The 24081-nt window shown below is 44.7% G+C and overlaps 1 protein-coding gene across 3 annotated transcripts in view; it reads left to right on the top strand.

Annotated features, from left to right (window-relative positions):
* Positions 1-24081, top strand: part of tbc1d5 (TBC1 domain family, member 5) — a 604945-nt gene that overhangs the window by 439228 nt on the left and 141636 nt on the right. For all 3 annotated transcript variants that reach the window (XM_038797832.1, XM_038797833.1, XM_038797834.1), the window contains one exon: positions 11809-11894. In XM_038797832.1, coding sequence (XP_038653760.1) covers positions 11809-11894 — 86 coding nt within the window. The remainder of the gene's footprint in view (positions 1-11808; positions 11895-24081) is intronic.

The raw sequence follows: 24081 nt of genomic DNA, 5'->3' as shown, positions 1-24081 counted from the left end.
CGCACCGTCCGATATCGTTGCTAAGTGTGGACGCCAAGCTGTTGGCAAAGGTGTGAATTGAAGACTGTGTTCCGGGGTTGATAGGTGAGGACCAGACGGGGTTTGTGAAGGAGAGACAAGATTATGAAGGGCATGGATAGAGTGGATGGGCAGGCACTCTTTCCCAGGGTGGAGGAGTCGGTCACCAGGCACCATAGGTTTAAGGTCCGTTTTACACAGAGTGTAGTGAGTGCCTGGAACGCGTTGCCAGGGAAGGTTGTGGAAGCAGATACATTAATGGCATTCAAAAGGCATCTCAACAGATGCATGGATAGGATGGGCACTAGGAAGTGCTGAGGGTTTTGGCCATGGTAGTATGACTGGTACAAGCTTGGAGGCCTGTTCCTATGCTGTATTGTTCTTTGAGACAGTTGTTGGCGAATGTAAGGAGGTTACTGAACGTGGTGATGATGCCTTCGGAGGGGCAGAAAGTGGAGGTGGCAGTGGCAATGGATACAGAGAAGGCTTTTGACTGGGTGGAGTGTGGTTATCTGTGGAATGTGTTGGGGCGGTTTGGGTTCAGGCAGAGTTTGTGGATTGGGTCTGGCTGCTGGTTAGGGCGCCGGTAGCAAGCATGTGGACGAACCGGGTGAGCTCAGAGTTGCACCGTTGGACAAGACAGGGATGTCCACTCTCCCCATTGCTTTTTGCCCTGGCGAGGGAGAAGAGGATAGGTGTAGTAGGTGCGTGGGGAGGCCTGCAAAACCATACCATATGTTCTGGGCATGTCCGAAACTGAAGGGATTTGCGGATGTCATATCTGAGTGGTGGGGGGTAAAGGTTGTCCCAAGCCCAGAGGTCGCGATATTTGGGGTGTCGGAAGACCCGGGAGTCCAGGGCGCGAGAGAGGCCAATGTCTTGGCCTTTGTCTCTCTCGGATAACCCGGAGACAGATTTTGTTTGGGTGGAGGGACTCGAAGCCACTCTTCTGGGGGTGGGTGGGGTAGTAAACAACCTGGCGAAATTCCTGAGTTTGGAAACGATTACGTTTGTCTTGAGAAGGCCGGTTGATGGGTTTGCCTGGAGGTGGAAGACGTTCAACGACTTTGAGGAGGATTGAGATGTCAGCAGAGGTGAGGGGTGGATAAGGGGGTTAAAATGGGGAAGGCCGGACGGGAGGAGGGGAAGGTGTTGGTTATTTATTATGTTGTACAAGTTTGCTGTTGCTCTTATTTGTGTGTTTGTTGTTTACATAAATGCCTGAATAAAATAAGTAAATAAACCGATGTTTCTTTATTGTCCTTGGTGTGGACTCCTCATGTCCTTATCAAAGTTGATTAAAATAGATGACAAAGTGGAGTAAGATGGTACATTTCTCATTTCACAAGGATCCACTGTGTAGATTTCAACCCACCACTTCTCTTCACTAAGCAGATAACAGTGTGACAGTGTAGAATCAACGGGTAGGTCAGGATTGGAAAAGACCAAACCTAATAATAGCAACGGCTATGTGGATATGTCAGAGAAGAATTGCCTCAAGGTCAAAAATAATTGCAGGATCACAAGGTAGAAGAGAAAATGTATTTAAAATATTTCTGTTAAGTTGTAGACAAAGACTCACTGGGCAGATGGTGTGAGCAGCAAACGAGGAAAAATCTAATTCACATCATCTTCACCAATCTATCCATTACAGCATTGGTAGGAATGATCGCTGCACATTTTTGGACATCAAGTTGTTTTCTGTTGAGGGCATTCTCCGTTGTATTGGCTGGCACTACCATCACACTAATTGAGAAATGTTAGGATTAAGTTTAACATATAAAACTTGGACACCCTCAGGGCCATTAGCAGCAGCAGCAGCAGAATTGTTTCCATCATAATTCAGTCCTGCAACCATCAACACACTGTGATTGCAGCGTCTACAACCCACAGGATGCACTGCTTCAAATTGCCACGGTTACTTCAGCACATCCCAAACTGCATCCTCCAACAACTAGAAGGACAAGGGTAGCAAGTTTATGGGAACGCTTTCACCTTCAATTTTTCCTTCAAATCACTTGACTTGGACATATTACCTTCTGCGAAAATCATCAAATGGCCTCACATTATTGTAGGAATATTTTCACCCCATAGGCTGAAGCCAAAATAAAGGCAGACCACCAGCATTTTCATGAGGGCAACTAGAGTTGGGCTATAAATATCAGCCTTGCCAATTATCCCCATATCCCAAGAGTTATTTTTTTTAAATGTGAGCCATGCCACAATTGCACTAATGGCAAAGGCAGGTGTGAGGGAATCTATGTTTTGGGATTCTTGCCTGCGTTTTGGTGTGGAGGCATGGTACGTTAGCGCCTGTGGTGGTGACCTTTGATTGAATGGAGATTGTAACCTTTAAAGTACAGAATGTAACATTAGACTCTGCCCCAGAACAGTAGGCTTTGTATTCTTAAGTATATGAACAGCAAGTCTTAAACAACTCATAACTATATACATATATACGGTAAAGGGTACAGGTATGGAGCTGACTCTATCCTAGATCTTTCCACATTAGGTTCTGGCTCTGGGTCATGTGCTTCTTAGATCAGTGTGTGGGTGGTACTGTACTCAGTCCCAAATTAACGCTTGATGTACCAGACCCTATTACTACACTCCCATCAAGTCTTTATCCTTTGGATACAGAGTTACTTTAGTTTACTTAAAGTTTATAATGTTATAAATGCCATAGGCATTTGCCTTATTGTTACAAGGTTAGTGCTATTCCAACACTACTGCTATTACAGCCTTACATTAACAACATTCTCACTATCCCTTCTCCCCCTTCAACTCATTAAGAAGATAAGATATACGTGCAGAATTAGGCCATTCGGCCCATCGGCTCTGCCATTCGATCATGGCTGATATAGTTTCTCATCCCCATCCTCCTGCCTTCTCCCCATAACCCCGATCCCCTTATTAATCAAGAACCTATCTATCTCTGTCTTAAAGACACTTACTGATTTGGCCTCCATAGCCTTCTGCAGCAATGAGTTCCACAGATTCACCACCCTCGGCTGTAGAAATTCCTCCTCATCTATGCTTTAAAGGATCGTCCTTTCAGTTAGAGGTCATGCCCTCGTGTTCTAGTCTCTCCTAAAAGTGGAAACATCTTCTCCACATCAACTCTATCTAGGCCTCACAGTATTCTGTAAGTTCACCACCTCATCCTTCTAAACTCAAGTTCAGACCCAGAGTCCTCAACTGTTCCTCATATGACAAGCCTAGCATTCTGGGGATCATTCTCAGGAAACTCCTCTAGAACCCATTCAAGGCCGTAACATCCTTCCGAGGTACGGGGCCCAAAACTGCTCGCAGTATTCCAAATGGGGTCTGACCAGAGCCTTATACAGCCTTGGCAGTATATCCCTACTCTTGTATTCTAGCCCTCTCAAAATTAACGCTAACATTGCATTTGCCTTTCTAACTGACACTGAACCTGCATGTTAACCTGAAGAGGATCCTGAACTCAGATCCTAAGATCCCTTTCTGCTTCATATTTCTGAAATCTTTCCTCATTTATAAAATAGTCTATGCCCCTTCTTCCTACCGAAGTGCATAACCTCACACTTTTCCACATTGTCTTCCATCTGCCACTTCTTTGCCCACTATCCTAGCCTATCCAAGTTCTTCTGTAGCCCGCATGCTTCCTCAACATGACCTGTCCCTCAACAATGAGGACGACACAAAGGTTGGTGGAATTGCGGATAGCGATGGGGACTGTCAGAGAGTACAGCAGGATTTAAATCGTTTGGAGACTTGGGCGGCGTACAATGAATGGTAGAACCTTTAAGAGTATTGACAGTCAGAGAGATCTTGGTGTACAGGTCCACAGGTCACTGAAAGGGGCAACACAGGTGGAGAAGGTAGTCAAGAAGGCATACGGCATGCTTGCCTTCATTGGCCGGGGCATTGAATATAAGAATTGGCAAGTCATGAAGCAGCTGTATAGAACCTTAGTTAGGCCACACTTGGTGTATAGTGTTCAATTCTGGTCGCCACACTACCAAAAGGATGTGGAGGCTTTAGAGAAGGTGCAGAAGAGATTTACCAGGATGTTGCCTGGTATGGAGGGCATTAGCTATGAGGAGAGGTTGAATAAACTTAGTTTGTTCTCACTGGAACAAAGAAGGTTGAGGGGCGACCTGATAGAGGTCTACAAGATTATGAGGGGCATAGACAGAGTGGATAGTCAGAGACTTTTTACCAGGGTTGAGGGGTCAATTACTAGGGGGCATAGGTTTAAGGTGCGAGGGGCAGGGTTTAGAGGGCCTGTTCTTGCGCTGTACATTTCTTTGTTCTTTGTTATATCTTTGTATCATCTATAAACTTAGCTTCAATGCTCTCAGTTCCGTCTTCCAGAATCACTAGATGTGGAATCACTAGTCACTGAGTCCTTGATTAGAAATTCAGGTGATCTGGAGACCTTAAACCTTCCACATCTCTTTCACTTTTCAGTCGGGAGGGTGATATGTTCTGGATCTTGTTGTTGGCATTGAGGTTGAACTGGCATTTTGATATGGTTTCATCTGTTTCCTCGATTGCTTGATGTTAAGCCACGACTGACTGGTCTGGCTGGTTTGGCGGTGCATGGTTGGTGTTGCTAATAATTGTTTCATGCAGGGAGAACAAAAATGGTATTTATCTGCTTGATGGTGCTTTTTGTGTTTCATTTTTTACTGTCAGAAGCTCCCTGAGGCTGAGGCAGGGCGTTCCTTGACAAGAAGAAGATTGAGCAGCATGGCCACCTTGACCTTTGGTTAATGGTGCAAGACTACAATGAGGTCCGGGCATCTCTGTGGTTCTGGCACACTGGTTGGAAGTTAGCAAAGTGGTTGATATGTCTACCGATTATGCCATCGTTGTAGATGGAGGCACCTCAGACTGTTAATCCTTCTGTGGTACCACTTCCACCAGGTATCCTAGTCATCTGCAGTAAGTTAGTCTGACCACTGATGACTTTACAGAACCTGAAATGATGATGGACGAATCTGCTCTGCAAAAAGAGAAGGAAGATGGCAGGTGAAATCAAAGTCTGAATACTCTGGAGTTTGGGGACTCAGGACTGTGCTGTGTAGCAGACTAATTACAGTGGCAGTCTTGACTCTTCTGCCATCTCAAGGCGATGTAGGGCTATGCAGACATCCCTGCTCGAGAAAGAAAGGCCAGTTCAGCTCAAAGGTCTGGTGCCATACCTTAGTGGTGCAAAGATCATGCCAATGACCAGAAGTTGGTCTCCACTTGCTTCATAAAGTGGAGTGTCCATCTGTCACGCAGGTATCTGAATCCAATTTAAAATTTGTTTGATAACCATTTACCAGAATGCCAGCATTCCAAAATGAAAAACCCTTTCTCTAATGTCACCCAGGAAGCATGGTTGTGTGTCTTCAGGGATTTTGGTCTTGGCCTTGTGGTTTACCTTTAGGGTGTCTGTGCGGTCCTGGGGTTTTGATTTGCACAGTTTACCAAAGTGCCCCTGTTGGTTGCACTGGAAGCATTGGACAGTAATTGCTGGACACTGACCTTTCCCGTGAAGCTGCTTCCCACCACAGCACTGGCAAGTTTGCTCTTGAGTTGACAAATTTGATGGACCCTGCATTTTCTGGAGAGGATGGGGAGGGTTTAAATTAAAATGGTGTTCTAGTGATTTATTTCAAATTATGTCTTTTGTTCTTCAAATACTTACCTCCTTTTGCTGGGATAAACCGCTGATAAATACACAAACTTGTTGTGGTTTTATTACAGCTGGTAATTGTGCATTGTGAAAATCATAAGTTATCAATTAAAGCTTTGTTCGACCTTTGTAAATCACGGGTCAGTCCTCCGATGGAGTAATGTGTCTAGTTCAGGGCACAATACTTTTGGAAATATACCTTGAGAGGGTAAAGAGGCAATTTATTACAGTGCTAGCAGGATGAGGGAGTTAAATTATGTGGAGAGATCGAGAAGCTGGGCATAGTCTCAGAATAAGGGGTGCCAATTTAAGACTGAGATGAAGACAAATTTTTTCCCTCAGAGGGTTGTGAGTCTTTAGAACTCCTTGCCACAGAGAGCTGTTGGGGCAGAGCCCTTACTTACATTTAAGGCTGAGATAGATAGATTCTCGATCAGTAAGGGAATTAAGCGTTACGGGCAAAGGGCAGAGAAGTGGATGTGAGGAACGTTGGATCAACCAAGATCCCGTTAAACGGTGGAGCAGGCTCGAGGGGCAGAATGGCTTACTCCTATTCCTATTACTTATGGTCCTATGGTTCTGCTTAAAACAGAGAAGATTTAAAGGGAGATTTAACAGGGATATTTAAATTATGGGACAAGATTTTCTGTTTGGGAGACTATGTTATCTTGTCGGAAGTGAATCACTAAAGCCCAGGAGGCCCGATACTGAAGTCCAGCAGCTATCTCCCCCTCCATCCAACAAATCCTGCCCCCCCCTGCTGACAAATAGGGGAGCCATCTCCCCCCACCCCCCCAATCAACCATGTGAATTGCAGTCATCCCACCCTTGCACATAATGCACACATGAGGGTGACCGAAACCCCCGGTTCAGAGACCTCCCACCAGAGTCCCTCACATCCAGAAACATTCCCCCCACATCAGAGACACCCCCCCCCCCCCCCCCCCCCCCCCACATTGGAACCCCCCCCCATTGGAGACACCGTCTTCCCCACATCGGCGACACCCCACCACATCCAAGGCTCCTCCCCCACCTGCACATTAGTGACATTCTCTCTCTACCCCTCCCTCCCCCATATCGAGACCGCCGTCCCCCATGTGCATTAGCCTTCCCTGCCTGGAAACTAAAGAGCAGTCCAGCAAAAACAGTGAAATATCATTGCTTTTTCACTTACCTATCCCTTACACCTGTTTCCTTGGTAGAGGTGTAGAAAGCAGCAGCTGTTACTTCACAGGAACTCAAAACCACATAACAGGGCTTTAAACCCTGTCAAATCCTTTGATACTAAAGACTTCTATTCACTTTCATAGATAATTAACCTAACCACAATGTTTATGGACATCAAACTATAATTGACAGATCCTGACCACATCAAAAGCGGTTAAGAGCTTTTTGCTGAGATGAAGCGGAAGTGAAATACTTAAACTCCTAGATGGTTATAAATATTGTGGTTAGGTTCAAAGCAGGGTACTTAGATGCATTCAAGCGTGAAGGAAAATGGAAATTAAAAATCCAGGCACCTGGCTGTCTGAAAGCTATTACGCTGTCCATTCCACCCTAGATCAAAGGACATGATGGGGTTTAAAGCCCTGTGATGTGTTTTGGCTCTCTATGAAGTAACAACTGTTGCTTTCTACACCTCTGTCTGAGACAGCAGGTGTAAGGGTCAGGTAGGTGAGAAAGCAGTGATTTTTCACTGTTTCTGCCTGGAAATGGGGGGTCTGCTAGGGGTCTCTGGTACAGAGCTCTGATGGGAGGGGCTGGGGGTGGGGTGGGAAGGATTTGTGTGGGGGGAGGGCGCCCTCTTTTGGACTTTGGGGGCAACTATGTTAAATACTTACTCCCTTGGCCCACTGTGAGGTATTGTGCGAAGCAACTAATGGCATTATGGCGCATTGGCAAATACTTGCACAAATCCACACCCGCAAGAATCCCAGCCCAGAGGGCCGGAGCATCTTGGAGGCGTAGAGAATCCGGTGTCCAGCCCGTTAATAGGAAGCAAATGAGTTGAAATGACCTATTTGCATCCTCCTGACAGCGTTCTGCACAAACCTCGATGCCATCGCCAGTGGGAGACAGAAGCATCACAACGCCGCTGATCCCGTTTTTTGACCGACGCAAGATGATTCTCCACATCAGGAACTCCGGTGCCGACAGTGGGCAACTGAGAGTCCCGGCCAAGATGGATATTAGTAGAGTAAATGAAAATAATGTTTTCACCAGCGGAAGGGTCGATCACCATCGGGCACAAATTTCAGGTTATTGGCAAAAACAAAGCTCAGAGATGAGTTGAGGAGACCATTTTTTTCATGCATTGCATTGTTATGGTTTAGAATGTTCAGCCCAAAACAGTAGTATAAACAGATTCAAGAGAGAATTTACTATATGTTGGTGAAAGATTGCAGGGCTATTGGGAAAGAGCAAATTTGATCGTTCTTTCAAAGTGTTGCACAGACGCAGTGAACCAAATGGCTTACTCCTGTGCTGTATGATTGTATGAACTACATAGTACATATTCCCCAATAAATATTAATTTTAAGGCTGCAATATTGCTGAGGGGTTCAAATAACTATTTGCATTTTATTATGCCCTCTAACCTTGCAATAATACTAACTTATAATTAGTTTCAGAAATGAATTATTCTACATGTCTGAAGGTATGCACTTACATCACAAAAAGTACTATTCTTTAGAGACATCAAAAATGTTTGCTTGCCTTTCCGAGCAAAGTTAACGTTCTCTAAAAGAAACTCCCTAATGAGAAATAAATTGAATTTCAAGCGTGCCTCTCAGTGAAGACCGAAACGAGATGACATTTGCGCATATTAAATTGAATTCACATGTCTACATATGCTACACTTATCTTTTCAAGAGGAAACTTCAACTTCTGTTAACAGCATGTTTACATGTTTAGCAAAAATGTCTGCATTTTCAGTACAGGAAACAGTCTTCTCCATGTTAAATGTTGTTTAACAAATTACAAGGGAGAAGGGGAAGACCAGGTTTGGGATGATCAGTGCCCGTAGCATAAAAATAATAGATTGGTGATCACAGAGTAGCAACATGCCCAACCAGTCCTGTCTGTTTAAATCTTTCCAATTTTGCTACGTCACTGGCCCAGTAAAACATATAGCTGTGGGTAGGAAAAGCTGGTTGGGTAACAGCCACCCTGAAGAAGAACATTAATTCTAATTGGGGGAACCACTGATGGTTGTGGAGACGTCTGAGGTCCAAATCTGTTAGTCCTCCCAGCAGTAATGTGTGTTCATTAGAGAGCTGCAGTAATGTCAGAGAATGGGTGGAGCTGGGATGTCTGTCTGCTTTACTTTCGTTTTAGGCTGTTTGCTACAAAGTGTGGTTAGTTTTGTTTTTGAGAGCTGGATAGCTGCAGGCAAAACAAGGAGCTGCATAAGGATCACTCTCTGCAAACTAAGGACTGTCTCCAAATCAATTGGGTGATTTCAAAGTGCTGACTGTTATCAATAGTGAATTTAAACGTGATTTTTGTGTTAAAAGGGTATTTTGTCTTCCAGATATTGTTTGGGAATTTATTAAGGGTTATCTGTTGATGCGCAAGGGGCATAGTGTATGAGCACAGGGAGAAGACAGGTCGTCTGTTGGGGTACCAACTGAGGCAGTGCGCGGCCTCTTGGGTGATAATGCATGTCAAGAATTTGAAGGTTGGGTTAATGACAACACCGAGAGAAGTCAATACAGCTTTTCAGACGTTCTACAGGGATCTGTACAGATCGGAGCCACCGGAAGGGGTGTCAAATGTGACGAGAGTAGAGGAGGAAAATAAGGAGGAGAGGCGGATTTTGAATGTTATCCTCTCGCCTTCTTTGACCCCCGAACTATGGATGTCGAGAAAGCATTCGACAGCGTGGAATGGACATACCTCATTGAGGTACTTGGGAGGTTTGCATTTGGACAGAAATTTATTTCATGGTGTAGCTGCTGTCCACAAAACCCATGGCTAGCGTTTGTACCACTGTGACGAGATCGGGACACTTTTGTCTGAGCAGGGGTACAAGACGGTGCCCATTGTCGCCTCTCCTTTTCACTCTGGCCATAGAACATATGGCAATGAAGGGCTTCTGGGGATGGAGGAGGATTGATCGGAGGGCAAGGGAACATAGGGTGTCGCTTTATGCTGGTGAGTCGAGCCTCTGGGCTCTAGTAGCAGCACCACTCCCTCTCTCTCCAACGAGATATACCTCAAACCCAGTGGTGATCTCCACCTTGAAGATATGGAGGCAGCTCTGACAACATTCCAAACTGAGTGCCATGTCATTATTGGCTGCTATAAATTGTAACCATTTGTTTCCGTCATCGGGTTTGTGTTCGATTTTTATGGCATGGCAAAGGACGGAGCTAGAGTGCTTAATAGACCTGTTTATAGACAGATGGCTTTGTTGAAGTGGAGGACAGGTGCAAGCGATGTTCTCATACACCCGCCAACCTTAACGCAGGTGTTCTGTTTCTTGTCCAAAGATGGTGAGATTTTGGGTCTCCTTCTTTGACACCATGTCAGCAATTCTTGACATTGATCTGGAGCCTTGCCTGTTGGTGGATTGGGCTGATGGACTCACCGGGGTGAGGGCGGATGTGCTTGCTTTGCCTCACTGATAGCCCAAAGATGAGTTCTGCTGGGATATAGAGCATCCGTTCCATCTCGTGCCTCGGCCTGGTTGGGTGCCCTTATGGACTTTTTAACACCTGGAAAAGGTCAAGTACACCGTCAGGGGATCTACCTGAGGTGGCAGCCATTTAACTCATGATTCAAAGAGTTAATTACCATCAACTGGGGGAGGTAGGATTAATGGATGGTGTTTGGATATAAGGAGGATTTGGATATAGCTTTTGTTGTGTGGTTTTCTATATCTGATTTCTTGTGTTGTTAACATGACAATTGTACCTTGTTTGGACAATTTGCACAGTTGTGTCACAGTTCAGTTCATGTTTGTTAAATGTGAAACCTTCAATAAAACATTTTTTTAAAAAAACAGCAATTAGCTTCTCAGATCTGGCTTCATTCACACTGCTTGTTAGGAGTTGGACTGTGATTGTTGCTATCTGTAGAGATCTAAAACAGCTATCTACATATGTTTCAGTATCCCCTTAAATACGTGCTTTCCCTTTGATCTCTCCATTGTCTCACCCAGAATTGATTACTTTCATCTCTTTACTTTGGCATTTGGAATTTAAATAAAACGTAAACTGACTCTGTCCATACTTTACCCATGGCACTTTTCTCTTGCACCTTGCAAATCCTCCCCTTTGAATCACATCAACCCATTCAAATCCATTCACATTCTGTAACTATCCTTACTAAATTACCTCATGTAAACATCTGTTTGAAGTCCTGCTAAACTCATTACTATATTAAACCCACAATTTAGATTTGCACAATCACTCTGTACTTTGCTTTAATTACCAACCACATAGCCCAACTACTGAAAAACATGACAAGAATATTACCGGCAGAAAAATATTACAATTTCTTGAGTTTTCCTGATAGGCTTTCTTGACAATATGACCAAAAACTTAGTCAAGGAGTTAAGTTTTAAGAAGTGATTTAAAAGAGGAAAGCAAGGTCAATGTGCAAATAGGTATAGGGAGGCAATTCCAGAGATTGGGGCCAGGGCAATTGAAGGCATGGCCACCAATGGTGGAACGTTTATGATTGGGAATGCAGGCCAGAATTAAAGGTGCGCAAGTATCTCAAAAGACTGTGGAGTTGGAGGAGTTTACAGAGATTTGGAGGGATTTGAAAACAAGGATGACAATTTTAAAATCGAGATGTTGCTTGACAGAAATTGTGCGGAGACTCCAAAGCCCACAGACTGAATGAGCAATAAGTGAAGAAGAGAGTCTATTGACCGGGCAACGTGATGACATATGATGTGTGTTGAATTAAATCAGCTGTGATGTTTCATCATCTTAATGTTTAAATAACTTATGACACAAGTAGGTTTGACCTAATTGCCTGAATACAACAATTGAGGCACTGGCATTGGGTTCTCAGTTGACAAGCTTTGTAGCTTTCATTTTTGAATATAAAATAGTTTACTACATTTTTCTGTACAGCCTATAAATTTGTTTCACACTTTTTTTTCCCAGAACAACCCAAGACCTGTGAATTACCAGTTCCAACAGAATCTAGATTATTACATGGCACGTGGTGCAGAAATTGTAAATAAGACACGGTAAGATTTAGAGATAGATACAGAATTACTCTTGCTATTTCTATCAAGTTTTTTGACAAAGTATTTATCTTTAAGATATATTAATTAAATTGCCAATCCGTAAAGAATTGGAGAAGGATATGCAACTCTGAGCCGACTTTGCCATTAAATGCGATCATGACTGGGCTTTTACAACAACTCCTCTTTCCTGCCCAATTTCCTGATTCCCTTAGTACCCAAAAACCTATTGATCTCTTGTTTTGAATATATTCAAGTGATCATCTACAAACCTTGAGGGTAGAGAAATCTAAAGAATTGGAACCCTTTCAGTGAATAAATTTCTCCTCACCAAATGATTATCTCTTTATCCTGCGACTTTCCCCGATCTTAAACTCTTCAGCAGGGAAAATAGACCCTCAGCATCCATTTTGTCACGCCTGCTAAGAGGTTTATACATTTCAATAGCATCTCTTACTCTGGAGAACAGAGGTAATTTCTACTCCATCTCTCCTCGTAGGGCAGCCTTCCATTCCTGGAATCAATCTAGTGAATCTTAATTGCAACCTCTCCACGGCAGGTCTATCCTTCTTTACAAAAGGACACCAGAATTGTATTAAGCTCCAGGTGTGGTCTCACCAATATTATGAGCCAGGGTTTAGAGAACACCAAAGTATATCATGGAGTTCACCTGACCCACAACTTTATTGGTTATGTGAAGCACAAAGGCCCACTTTACAGGTGTGATGCAACAGAGAGCTAAAGTATGTTTAAAACAAAACAATGTTTATTCTATGAACCCAGTTAAAATTTTATAAAAACACAGTAAACAGTTTATCAACTACTAATCCTGACCAGCCCCCAAAATATACAATATTCTATAGATAACCCTTGATAATTTTCCAAACAACATCCACAAGTTTAACCCTTTTTAAATAAAGACAGCAGGTTTTAATTCTCTACAGAAACAGGTATTACTTTGAAATCATCAAGTGATCTTTAGATTGCAGAGAGAGATCACAACATCTACTTGCTGTGAATGCAGCTCTTCACCTCTGAAAACGGAACCAAAAATACACTGCAGCTACCAGCTCAAAAACAAAAGTGAACGACAGACAGCCCAGCTCCACCCCCACACTGACATCACTGCAGCTATTTGATAAACACCCATTTCTTAAAGGTACATCCACCTGACACCTCCCAAGAAACATAAATAAACCATCAACTTCAAGATGGTTTAATTTTTCACCTTTCCACTTTCCTTTAAGAAATATTGATAGTGAATACACATTTTTTTAAAAGAAACGAAACACGCAAACATTTATAACAACATAGTCCATTTTAGTTGTTCTTCCTCCACTGAACCTACTTCTGTCATATCATAGAAGTTACAGTGCAGAAGGAGGTCATTCGGCCCATCGAGTCTGCACCGGCTCTTAGAAAGAGCACCCTACCCAAGCCCACACCTCCACCCTATCCCTATAACCCCACAACCCAGTAACCCCACCCAACACTCAGGGCAATTTTGGACACTAAGGGCAATTTAGCATGGCCAATCCACCTAACCTGCATATCTTTGGACTGTGGGAGGAAACCGGAGCACCCAGAGGAAACCCACGCACACACGGGGAGAATGTGCAGACTCAGCACAGACAGTGACCCAACCCGGGAATCAAACCTGGGACCCTGGAGCTGTGAAGCAATCGGGCTAACCACTATGCTACCGTGCTGCCCAATCTTTTCATCACATTCGTGACAAAGCATCGGCTATCACGTTTTCTCGTCCTGTCGCATGTATTATTTTTAAATGAAATGGCTCTAACAATAAACTCTTATCAAAACAGTCTTGCATTGTTATTCTGAATCGCTCCAAAAACATCAATGGATTATGATCAGTATATATAATTGTGTCAGACGGATTGCTGGTCCCATAAATATGAAAATGTTGTAAAGCCAGCACCAAGTTCAAAGTCTCCTTCTCAATCGTTGAATACTTCTTCCGGTGCTTATTTAATTTCTTCGAAAAATAACCAATAGGCAGCTCTTCATCATTGCCTTGTAGAAGCACCGCACCTACGCCCACATCACTCGCATCAACAGCCACTTTGAATGGTTTTGTATAATTTGGGATGGCTAACACAGTAGCAATGATTAACACAGCCTTCAGGAAGTCAAATGCCCGTTGACACTCCGCTGTTCACTTAAATTTGCTACACTTCTTTAGCAGGTCCGTCAGTGGAGCAACCACACTGCTAAAGTTCGGCACAAATGTCCGGTAAAATCCACTCATGCCAAGAAATCGCATTATTTCCCTTTGTGTCGAGGGTATTGGAGACTCCCCAATAACTTTTCTTTTCACATCCCGTGGGACCATTCGACCCTGTCCGATTGTATGGCCAAGGAAAGTGACTTGAGCTTTTCCAAATTCACTTTCGGCTAGGTTTACCGCCAAACCTGCCTCCTGCAGTTGATCGAATAACTTCATCAGATACTTGAAATGTTCTTTCCATGTCTAACTGAAAATTACCAGATTGTCGATGTATACCGCACAATTGGGTAATCCTGAAACAACTTTGGTAGTTAACCGTTGAAATGTGGCTGGGGCATAACTTTGAATTGGTATATACCATTTGGAGTCACAAAAGCTGAAATCACCTTCGCCCTTTCGGATAAAGGTACCTGCCAGTAACCTTTAAGTAAATCCAGTTTGGAAATAAAAGCTGATTGCCCCATCTTCCCAATGCAATCCTCCAAGCGTGGGATAGGATAAGAGTCCGTTCTTGTAACTGCATTAACCTTTCTATAGTCCACACACAACCGTTGGGTACCGTCCGGTTTCGGTACGATCACTATGGGTGAGCTCAATTGGCTGCAACCCACTTCAATTATGCCATTTTTAAGCATACTCTCAATCTCTTTGTTAACCTGTGACAATTTTAAAGGGTTAAGTCAATATGGATGTTGTTTAATTGGAACAGCATTTCCCATATCTACATCATGTATAGCCATTTTAGTACTTCCCAACTTATCTCCACAAACTTGCCCATGTCATATCAATAACTCTTTCAGGTCAGTTCATTTTCCCTCTGGAAGGTAACTCCACAATTTATCCCAATTTTTAAGTACATTCTCATTTTCCAATTTAATTTGAGGGATGTCAAATTCAAAGTCATCTGGATTTGGTTCGTCACTTTGAGTTAAAATCATTAAAACCCTACTTTTCCTCTCCTTCCCTTTCAAAAGTACCTTTTAAGCATATTCACATGACACACTCGGTGAGTTTTCCTTCTACCTGGTGTTCTTACCACATGATTCACCTCACTTAATTTCCTTTCAATCTGATAAGGTCCTGAGCCAGACTGTATCTCAGGTAATTTTAAATACTCAGCTAGCGCCGTAAGTACCTCTTTTCGTATTCTGTCAGGTAATGTTAACTGCAATGTTTTTTGATAAATCTAAAGCCCTGTTTTTAGTCTCGGTTTGTCAGGTACTGCGTGTGACCTTCTCCACCCCAAAAACTTCCGAGCCTCTGAAAGATCCATTGTCCACAACAAACTCTCTCCTTAAACTGGTATACCACGCCTGAAAAGCAAACACAAATATGCTCACTCCTAACTGTCCTTAAGTACACTAAGCCAACCCAATCACGAAAGATAGACTTTTATCTCACGAGCTCCCAAATTATTATGGGCCAGCATTTAGAGAACAATAAAGTATATCATGGAGTTCACCTGACCCACAACTTTAAATAGATTTTGGTTATGCGGAGCACACGGGCCCATTGCCCATTTTACAGGTGTGATCCAACAGAGAGCTAAAGTATGTTTAAAGCAAACAATGTGTATTCTATGAATCCAGTTAACCTTTTTTAAACACAGTAAACGGTTTATCAACTACCAATCCTGACCACACCACCAAAAGATACAGTACTCTATAGATAACCCTTGATAACTTTCCAAACAACATCCACAAGTTAAACCCTTTTTAAATGAAGACAGCAGGTTTTAATTCTCTACAGAAACAGGTATTACTGTGAAATCACCAAGTGATCTTTAGAGTGCAGAGAGAGATCACACATCTTCTTGTTGTGAATGCAGCTCTTCACCTCTGAAAACTGAACCAAAAACACACTGCACCTGCCAGCTCAAAAACGAAAGTGAAAGACAGACAGCCCAGCTCCACCCACACACTGACATCACTGCAGCTATTTGATAAACATCCATTTCTTAAAAGTACATCCACCTGACACCAAAGCCCTATGCAATTTCAGCAAGACTTCCTTACTATTATATTCCAATCTCCTTGCAAAAAGACTGTTGTTTTGCTATCCCAATTGATTGTGATACCTACATGTTAATTTTCTGCCACTTGTTTACAATGTTACAATCTCTGTGGGTGAACCATAAACCAAAATAGCCAAATTCACCAAATGACCCCTCAAATAAAGAAATTACAGACAAGATTTCAACTAACGTGTCAGCCGTGTTCGCCGTGTGGTACATTTGCTTGTACTGGAAGCTATATATATATTAATACACAAGGCACTGTTCTTTGCACACAGACAGAACATATAGACACATTGCATTTAATTCAGCTATACAAAATAAGTGACAGCCATTCACTGATTCATTCCCCAGGGCAATGCTTTGACCAATCAGGGCCAAGCTATCAAGTATACATTTTTAAAATTTCACATTTATCTGTTAGTCAACGTCAACTGATGCATACTAAATACAACGTCCAGTTGCCAACAAATCCACATTCTCTTACAGCATAAATTGTTGTTTTCCTCTTTTATATATTGGTATTCTTGGGAAGTGTCCTAATGAGTGCAGGATGAAAAGTTTCATTGTGTCTATTTTTCAGCAATACTCAAGATTTAACTTTTTGTAACTTTTACTTCAACACAAATCAGAATCAACTTTAATTAAACATGAATTAAACAAGGGGCTGGTTTAGCAGGGGCTGTTTTAGCACACTGGGCTAAATTGCTGGCTTTTAAAGCAGACCAAGCAGGCCAGCAGCACGGTTCAATTCCCGTACCAGCCTCCCCGAACAGGCGCTGGAATGTGGCGACTAGGGGGTTTTCACAGTAACTACACTGAAACCTACTTGTGACAATAAGCAATTTTAATTTTCATTTCATTTCAATTAACAGGCAACTGATATTTCAAATAAAAAGGTAAATTTCACTAATGCGACAAAGATATATCAACACAAGCACCTGCATACTCACACGTGGCACCACATGCAGTTCCAAAATCTCTAACTCATCTCTCACTTACCCACACAATCAGTTGGACTCTCGAATCATATTCACCAGCAGCCATAGAGCCATCCGAGTCTCCAGATATAATTCACACCTCTCCCTTGGGCCAGGTCACATCCTGAAGGTGCAGCTTCCCAGAGTTCCTTTTCCAATGACAAAGTCAGTTAGTCTTGGTTCATAACCTCGGACTCTGACACAAACTCTCAGCTTTATCGTAAGCCCTGTTATTCACATTACTTTGAGAATTTTAATCCCTTTTATCACGCTCAAACATCAATTCCTCAAAAGTTTCTGGAATTCTATTTTTCTTCTCTCTACCAAGAAGAAAGAAAAGAAGAAAGAAAGAAAATCGTTTATTGTCACAACTAGGCTTGAAATGAAGTTACTGTGAAAAGCCCCTAGTCGCCACATTCCAGCGCCTGTCCGGGGAGGCTAGTACAGGAATTGAACCGTGCTGCTGGCCTGCCTTGGTCTGCTTTCAAAGCCAGTGATTTAGCCGGCGACTAGGGGAACTTCATTTAAAGCCTACTTATGACAAGCGATTTTCATTTCATCTCCAGGTCATAAGACCAAAAGACATAGGAGCAGAAGTAGGCCCTTTGGCCCATCATGTCTGTTCCGTAATTCAATAAGATCATGATCGACCTGATATGATAATCTTCAACTCTACTTTCTCGCTTAATCCCTATGAAACTTGATTCCCTTACTGATTAAAAATCTGTCTATCTCAGCCTTGAACATATTTAACAAACCAAACAACCCACCCTCTCTCTGGTAAAGAATTCCACAGATTTACTATCCATTGAGAGAAGAAATTTGTCCTCATCTCTGTCTTAAATGGGCGACCCCTTACTCTGATTCTACTAAACTCTAATGAGTACGGGCTCAATTTCTCATAAGAAAATACCTCCTTACCTGGGATCAACGTAGTGAACCTTCTCCGGACTGCCTCCAATGCCAATATATCTTGCCTGATATAAGGGGACCAAAATGATTCACGGTGCAATTAGTACCTTGCATAGATTTAGCAAGAGTTCTCTATTTTTGTATTCCATTCCTTTTGAAATAAAAGCCAACCTTTGCCTTCCCTAGTACCTGCTGAACTTGCATGCTAGCGTTTTGTGATTTATGTACAAGGACTCTCAAATCCCTCTGTACTACAGCTTTCTGCAGTCTTTCTCCATTTAAATAATATTCAGCTCCTTTACTCTTCCTACCAAAGTGCATAACTTCACATTTTTCTATATTTTATTCCATCTGCCAAATATTTGCCCATTCACTTAACCTATCAATAGCCCGCTGAAGACTCTTTGCATCATCCTCACCACTTGCCTTCCCCCTTATTTTGGGTGCTCCCGTTTCCTCCCACAAGTCCCGAAAGACTTACTTGTTAGGTGAATTAGACATTCTGAATTCTCCCTCTGTAAACCTGAACAGGCACTGGAGTGTAGTGATTATGGGACTTTCACAGTAACTTCTTTGCCGTGTTAATGTAAGCCTACTTGTGACAATAATAAAGATTATTATATTATTATTTTTATGCCATCCGGAAACTTGACAGCAGCACATCTATTTCCCCATCCAGTCATTAATATGGTAAATAACTGTGGTCCCAGTACTGATCCCTGTTGCACTCCACTCATTGCAGTTTGCCATCATGAAAATACCCTGCTTATCCCAATTATCTGTCTTCTATTAGTTAGCCATTCCTCTATCTCTGTTAATATACTACCCCCAACACCACGGGCTCTCATCTCATTAAGTCGCCTTTTGTGTGGTACCTTATCAAACTCTTTTTGAAAATCTAAGTATGTCAGATTTACTGATTCCCCTTTATCCTGCCTATTACCACCTCAAAGAATTTTAATGAATTTGTCAGGCATAATTATTAAGTTTACCCTTCACTAAGCCATACTGACTCTGCTTGATTACATTATGTATTTATACATGTTATGCTATTACATTCTTTATAAATGACGTTAACATTTTCCAACTGATAGATGGCACTCTTTATTGTTTTTATTATTTGCTGGCTTCTAAACTTCCCCAATTTTCTGGCCGACCACTGTTCTTCAGAGAATTGGATGCCTTTCTTTCAATTTGAAACCCTCCTTAACTTCCTTAATTAGCCACAGTTAGCCTCAGAATCTTTTTTTATCTATAGAAGATATCTTTGTTGTGAGTTGTGAAACATCTCCTTAAATGTCTGCCACTGCTTCTCTAGGGTCTTTTCATCTATGTACCCATTCCACATCAGCCAATTAGCATTTTACCCTTGTAATTGCTTTTATTTAAATTTAAAACAATGGTTTCAGGCCCAAATTTCTCACCCTGGAACTGAATGTGTTGGGTTACGGGTATAGGGTGGATATGTGGGTTTGAGTAGGGTGATCATTGCTCAGCACAACATCGAGGGCCGAAGGGCCTGTTCTGTGCTGTACTGTTCTATGTTCTATCTTAAGACATGTTAACCGATTTATTTTAGATGGGTTCAAATTTTCATTGAAATAATGGAAAAATAATTTGACAGTAACATGTTCACCATTTGTACTTTGCTCAGTTGTTCTTTTTCCAGTCTTTCTTTATTCTTTCATAGAATCATAGAATTTACAGTGCAGAAGGGGGTCATTCGGCCCATCAAGTCTGCACCGGCTCTTGGAAAGAGAACCCTACTTAAGCCCATGCCTCCACCCTATCCCGATAACCCCACCTCACCGTTTTGGACACTAAGGGCAATTTATAGTGACCAATCTACCTATCCTGTACATCTTTGGACTGTGGGAGGAAACCGGAGCACCCGGAGGAAACCCACGCAGGCACGGGGAGAAAGTGCAGACACCGCACATTCAGTGACCCAATGGGGAATCAAACCTGGAACCCTGCAGCTGTGAAGCAACAGTGCTAACCACTGTGTGACTGTCCTGCCCACTGCCCAACATGAGATGTTTTTTGCTGGCAAGAGCAGCTTTTGTTGCTCATCCCTAATTGTCCTTGCCAGAGTCAACCAAATGACTGTGGATCTGGAGTCACATGTAGGATAGACCAGGTAAGGATGGTAGATTTCCTTCCCTAAAGCACATTACTAAACTAGATGAGTTGTTACAAAAATTGATAAGACTAGCTTTCAAATCCAAATTTTATTAGTTGAGCTGAAATTCCACCAGCTGCCGTTGTAGTTTCTTTAAATAAATTTAGAGTACCAAATTTTTTTTTTCCAATTAAGGGGCAATTTAGTGTGGCCAATCCACCTAACCAGCACATCTTTGGGTTGTGGGGATGAAACCCACGCACACATGGGGAGAATGTGCAAACTCCACACGGACAGTGACCCAGGGCCGGGATTCGAACACGGGTCCTCAGCACCACAGTCCCAATGCTATCCACTGTGCCATGTGCCGCCATGTGGTTTTTGAACCTATGTTTCCAGAGCATTAGCCAGGGTGTCTGGATTACTAGTCCGATGACATTGCCACTGCACTACTGTCTTCTGTTGTCCATTCATCTATTCTCATTTCCCACCCGATCAATCTTTACTTCCACTTTTTCTTATACCTTTCTTAATATACCATCATATTCCCTTTTAAGCCAATATATGGACTTCACTTCAGCAATGATTTGTGGCAGAATTCCACATTTTAACCAACCACCACGGAAATAAATTGTTTCCAATCTCCTGATTAATTCTATGTGTGATCACCTTAAGTTTGTACCATGCTTTGTTCAAAGAATAGATTTATTCTTAGCATGGTGTGAACATTATTAGTTTAAGGGTGGGATTCTCCGTTGAGAGACTAAGTGCTGTCGCCAGGATTGAATGGTGGCTGTTCCATGGTCCCGATGGCAGTGCCCGGTCCCAGAGCATTTCAGGACATGAAAATAGACCAGCACTTATACCACGTGGAATTAGTGCAATTCCAACTCATGCCAGCGTCTGATTCGCTGCGGTCAGGATCGACACTCGAGAGCCTGACAGGCTGGACTTGTATATAAGCACTCCACTCCCCACACATTCTCTTTCCAGCCGAGAAGATGTCACCCCAAAGAACAGCCCAAGATCCGCAGACGTAGAGCTAGAAATACTGCTGGATGCTATGGAGGAGAGGCGGGGCACCCTGTTTCCCCGGGTGGCAAGGCGGCTGCCACCTGCCGCGTCACCCGGGCCTGAACGCAGGTGGCAGAGATTGTGAGCGTTGTGGTCCCCACCGCAAGGACCAAGCAGCTGTACTGGAAAAAAGCTGAATTACTTCCTCAGAGTCACCACCTCCGTGCCCCCAGCACCACCCCTGCCTCACACACTCTTCTTCCCCCCCCACCCCCCCAAACCCCCCCAGAGGACAACCACATTCGCACCCCACCCTGTACCACATCCCATCCACCAGTAGCCCCCTCGCATCCCACACTGCACCACATGCCAACATCCATCCCACCCGCCATGGCCGCGTGCCCCACACACACTGGCCAACAGCCGCAGACACCCTGAGCTGCCGTCGTCCGGGTGTCTCACACTGTGCATTAGCTGTACCCCCAGGAAATTGCGGCCCACAACCATCGGAAGCAGGAGAAAACTGGAGGGAGCCCATCGGACCTGCGACTCCTCACCGTTGCAGAGCAGAAGTCGTTGGACCTGGTCGGCAGGATGGGAGAATGGGCAGTCGCAGATGCAGAGATCGACAAGGCACAATCATGTACCAGGGCCACATGGACATTGCTGCGGTGGTCCAGAGCAAGGCCCAATCATAATTGTCCATGGCTGCGGGGGTCGAGAGCATTGGTCTGGCGCTATTTGACCTGAGCCAGTCACAGCGGGACCTGGCACGTGACATGGACCAGTCCCAGGATGATTTGGCATAGTGCCAGAGGGATACAGCTCATCGCGGAGCAGGTCATCATCATCATCCTCCGCCCCATGGACCAAACCCACTGATACTGCCAACCCAGGGTCAACACCCTGTAATGCAGCTGGTGGGGTTGGTGTGTGGGGCTTGCAGTGTAGGCGAGAGGGTCCATTGGGGGCGATGGATATGGGGTTGGGTCAGGACAGTTGAGCTGCTGGTGGCTAAACCCTGTCAGCAAACTTGGAGGCATTCAAATTGTCCCCTGTGCGGCGTCCCTGGCGCACACACTGGGCGGCCCCGTGCTTGCCCAGACCCCATGTCCTGGCCCTCCGTATCCTCCTTGTAGTACGAAGCATGGCTCTTCCAGCATGTCACCCCTCTGCTGCGCGATATTGTGGAGGACTCAGCAGGCCATCACGATGCAGGAAACCCTCCATGGGCTGTTCTGGAGGACTACTCCAGAGCGGTCCAGGACCTGAACCACACCTTCAATGCACCGTTGTACCTCTCTATGACGCCCCTGGTCGCTGCATGGGCATTAATATAGCGGTTCTCCGAATTCATCTGAGACCTCCAGACAGTCGTCATCACCCACGACCGCAGCGAATAACCTCTGGCACCCAGGAGCCAACCTCTAACCCGAGAGGGGGTGGGGGGGAGGCGCCTCATCGGGTCTGCTAGAACAAAGGTGTCGTGCACGCTGGCTGGATACCGGGTGCAGACGTACGCGATGTGCAGCTGTTGATCACACACCAGCTGCACATTGAGAGAGTGGGACCCCTGGTTGATGAAGGGCACCCCCTCATGCGCCACTGCTCATAGAAGGACATGTGTCCTTCAATCACTCCCTGGATGTGGGGCCTGCCTGCGATGGCAGTGAATCCCACGGCCCGGGCAACCTGCTGAGCATGGTCCATGCCGAAGGCAATGTATTATGCTGCCCGGGCATGCAGTATACAGTAGGGGCTGGTTTAGCGCAGGGCTAAATAGCTGGCTTTTAAAGCAGACCAAGGCAGGCCAGCAGCGCGGGTTGAATTCCCGTACCAACCTCCCCGAACAGGCGCCGGAATGTGGCGACTAGGGGTTTTTCACAGTAACTTCATTTGAAGCCTACTTGTGACAATAAGCATTTTTCAGTACATCCGTTGGGGCGGCTTCAATGGGATCCCAGACAGGTCGGCAATTGGAAGGACCCTGTGGCTTCGAGATTTAAGGCAACCGTCACCTTGTCGGCCACCGTGAGCGGGTGTCCTCCCTCATACCCTAACGATTCCCGATGCGCCATGACCCGGCAGAGATGTTGCACGGTCTCCCTGCTCAGCTGCAGTCGGCAGCGGCACGCCCAGTCCGGCAGGTCCTCATACGACAGGGGCTGTCGGTATACACGAGGCCTGATGCGACACCTCCTTCCCATTTCCTCCTCGGCCTGTTGGGCGGCCGGCTCTCCATTGTCAGCAGTTGGCTCCTGCTCCTCTGGGGCAGGTTCCTATTCTGCAGCTCCAGCTCATGCAGCCTCAGTCCATCCGCCAGGGCTGCGGCAGCCAGGAAGATGCGAGCCACATCCGGCTGTACATTGAAATCTCTTTCCTGCAGGGAGTAATGGACAGACATGTTAGCATGGTGAGTACACCCATGCCCACCCAAGTCCAGTGGGCTACATGGTGGCCCTGGCCTGCACTGCAGCCGCTACCACTGCATGTTCCCCTCCTGCCCCACCATGTGCCACTGCCAGTGGCCCCTGTCTTACGCCCTCTTGTGGGGTTTACAGTGGTTGCCATCCTTTGGTGGGCTGCGTGATACCCCGCCAGCAGGGTGCCATCTGGTTGCAGAGGGGGCACCATGTCTAACCAACCTGCCTGGCGGCATGTGTGCAGACAGGGACCATGGACAGGGCTGGGCGAGGGGGTGGGCTCCTGTTGGGACCGGAGCTGTAGTGTCCCTTTGGTCCTCTGTACGACTCACCGGTAGTATCTACCTGTCTGGGGTAGGGTGGATGGGAGCAACGGCGCAGTTGGCAGGTAGGGCATGGTGTAGGCTGGTGTTCCTACGGAGTGGGCTAGCAAATGTGCCACTGGTGGGCCTTCTGCCCAGTGGGGGGGCAGTTCGC

The sequence above is a fragment of the Scyliorhinus canicula genome, chromosome 5 (genome assembly GCF_902713615.1).
Source record: "Scyliorhinus canicula chromosome 5, sScyCan1.1, whole genome shotgun sequence".
NCBI classification, from domain to species: Eukaryota; Metazoa; Chordata; class Chondrichthyes; order Carcharhiniformes; family Scyliorhinidae; genus Scyliorhinus; species Scyliorhinus canicula.
The sequence above is the reverse complement of the archived record's forward strand: the minus strand, read 5'-3'. Positions and strand labels throughout refer to the sequence as shown.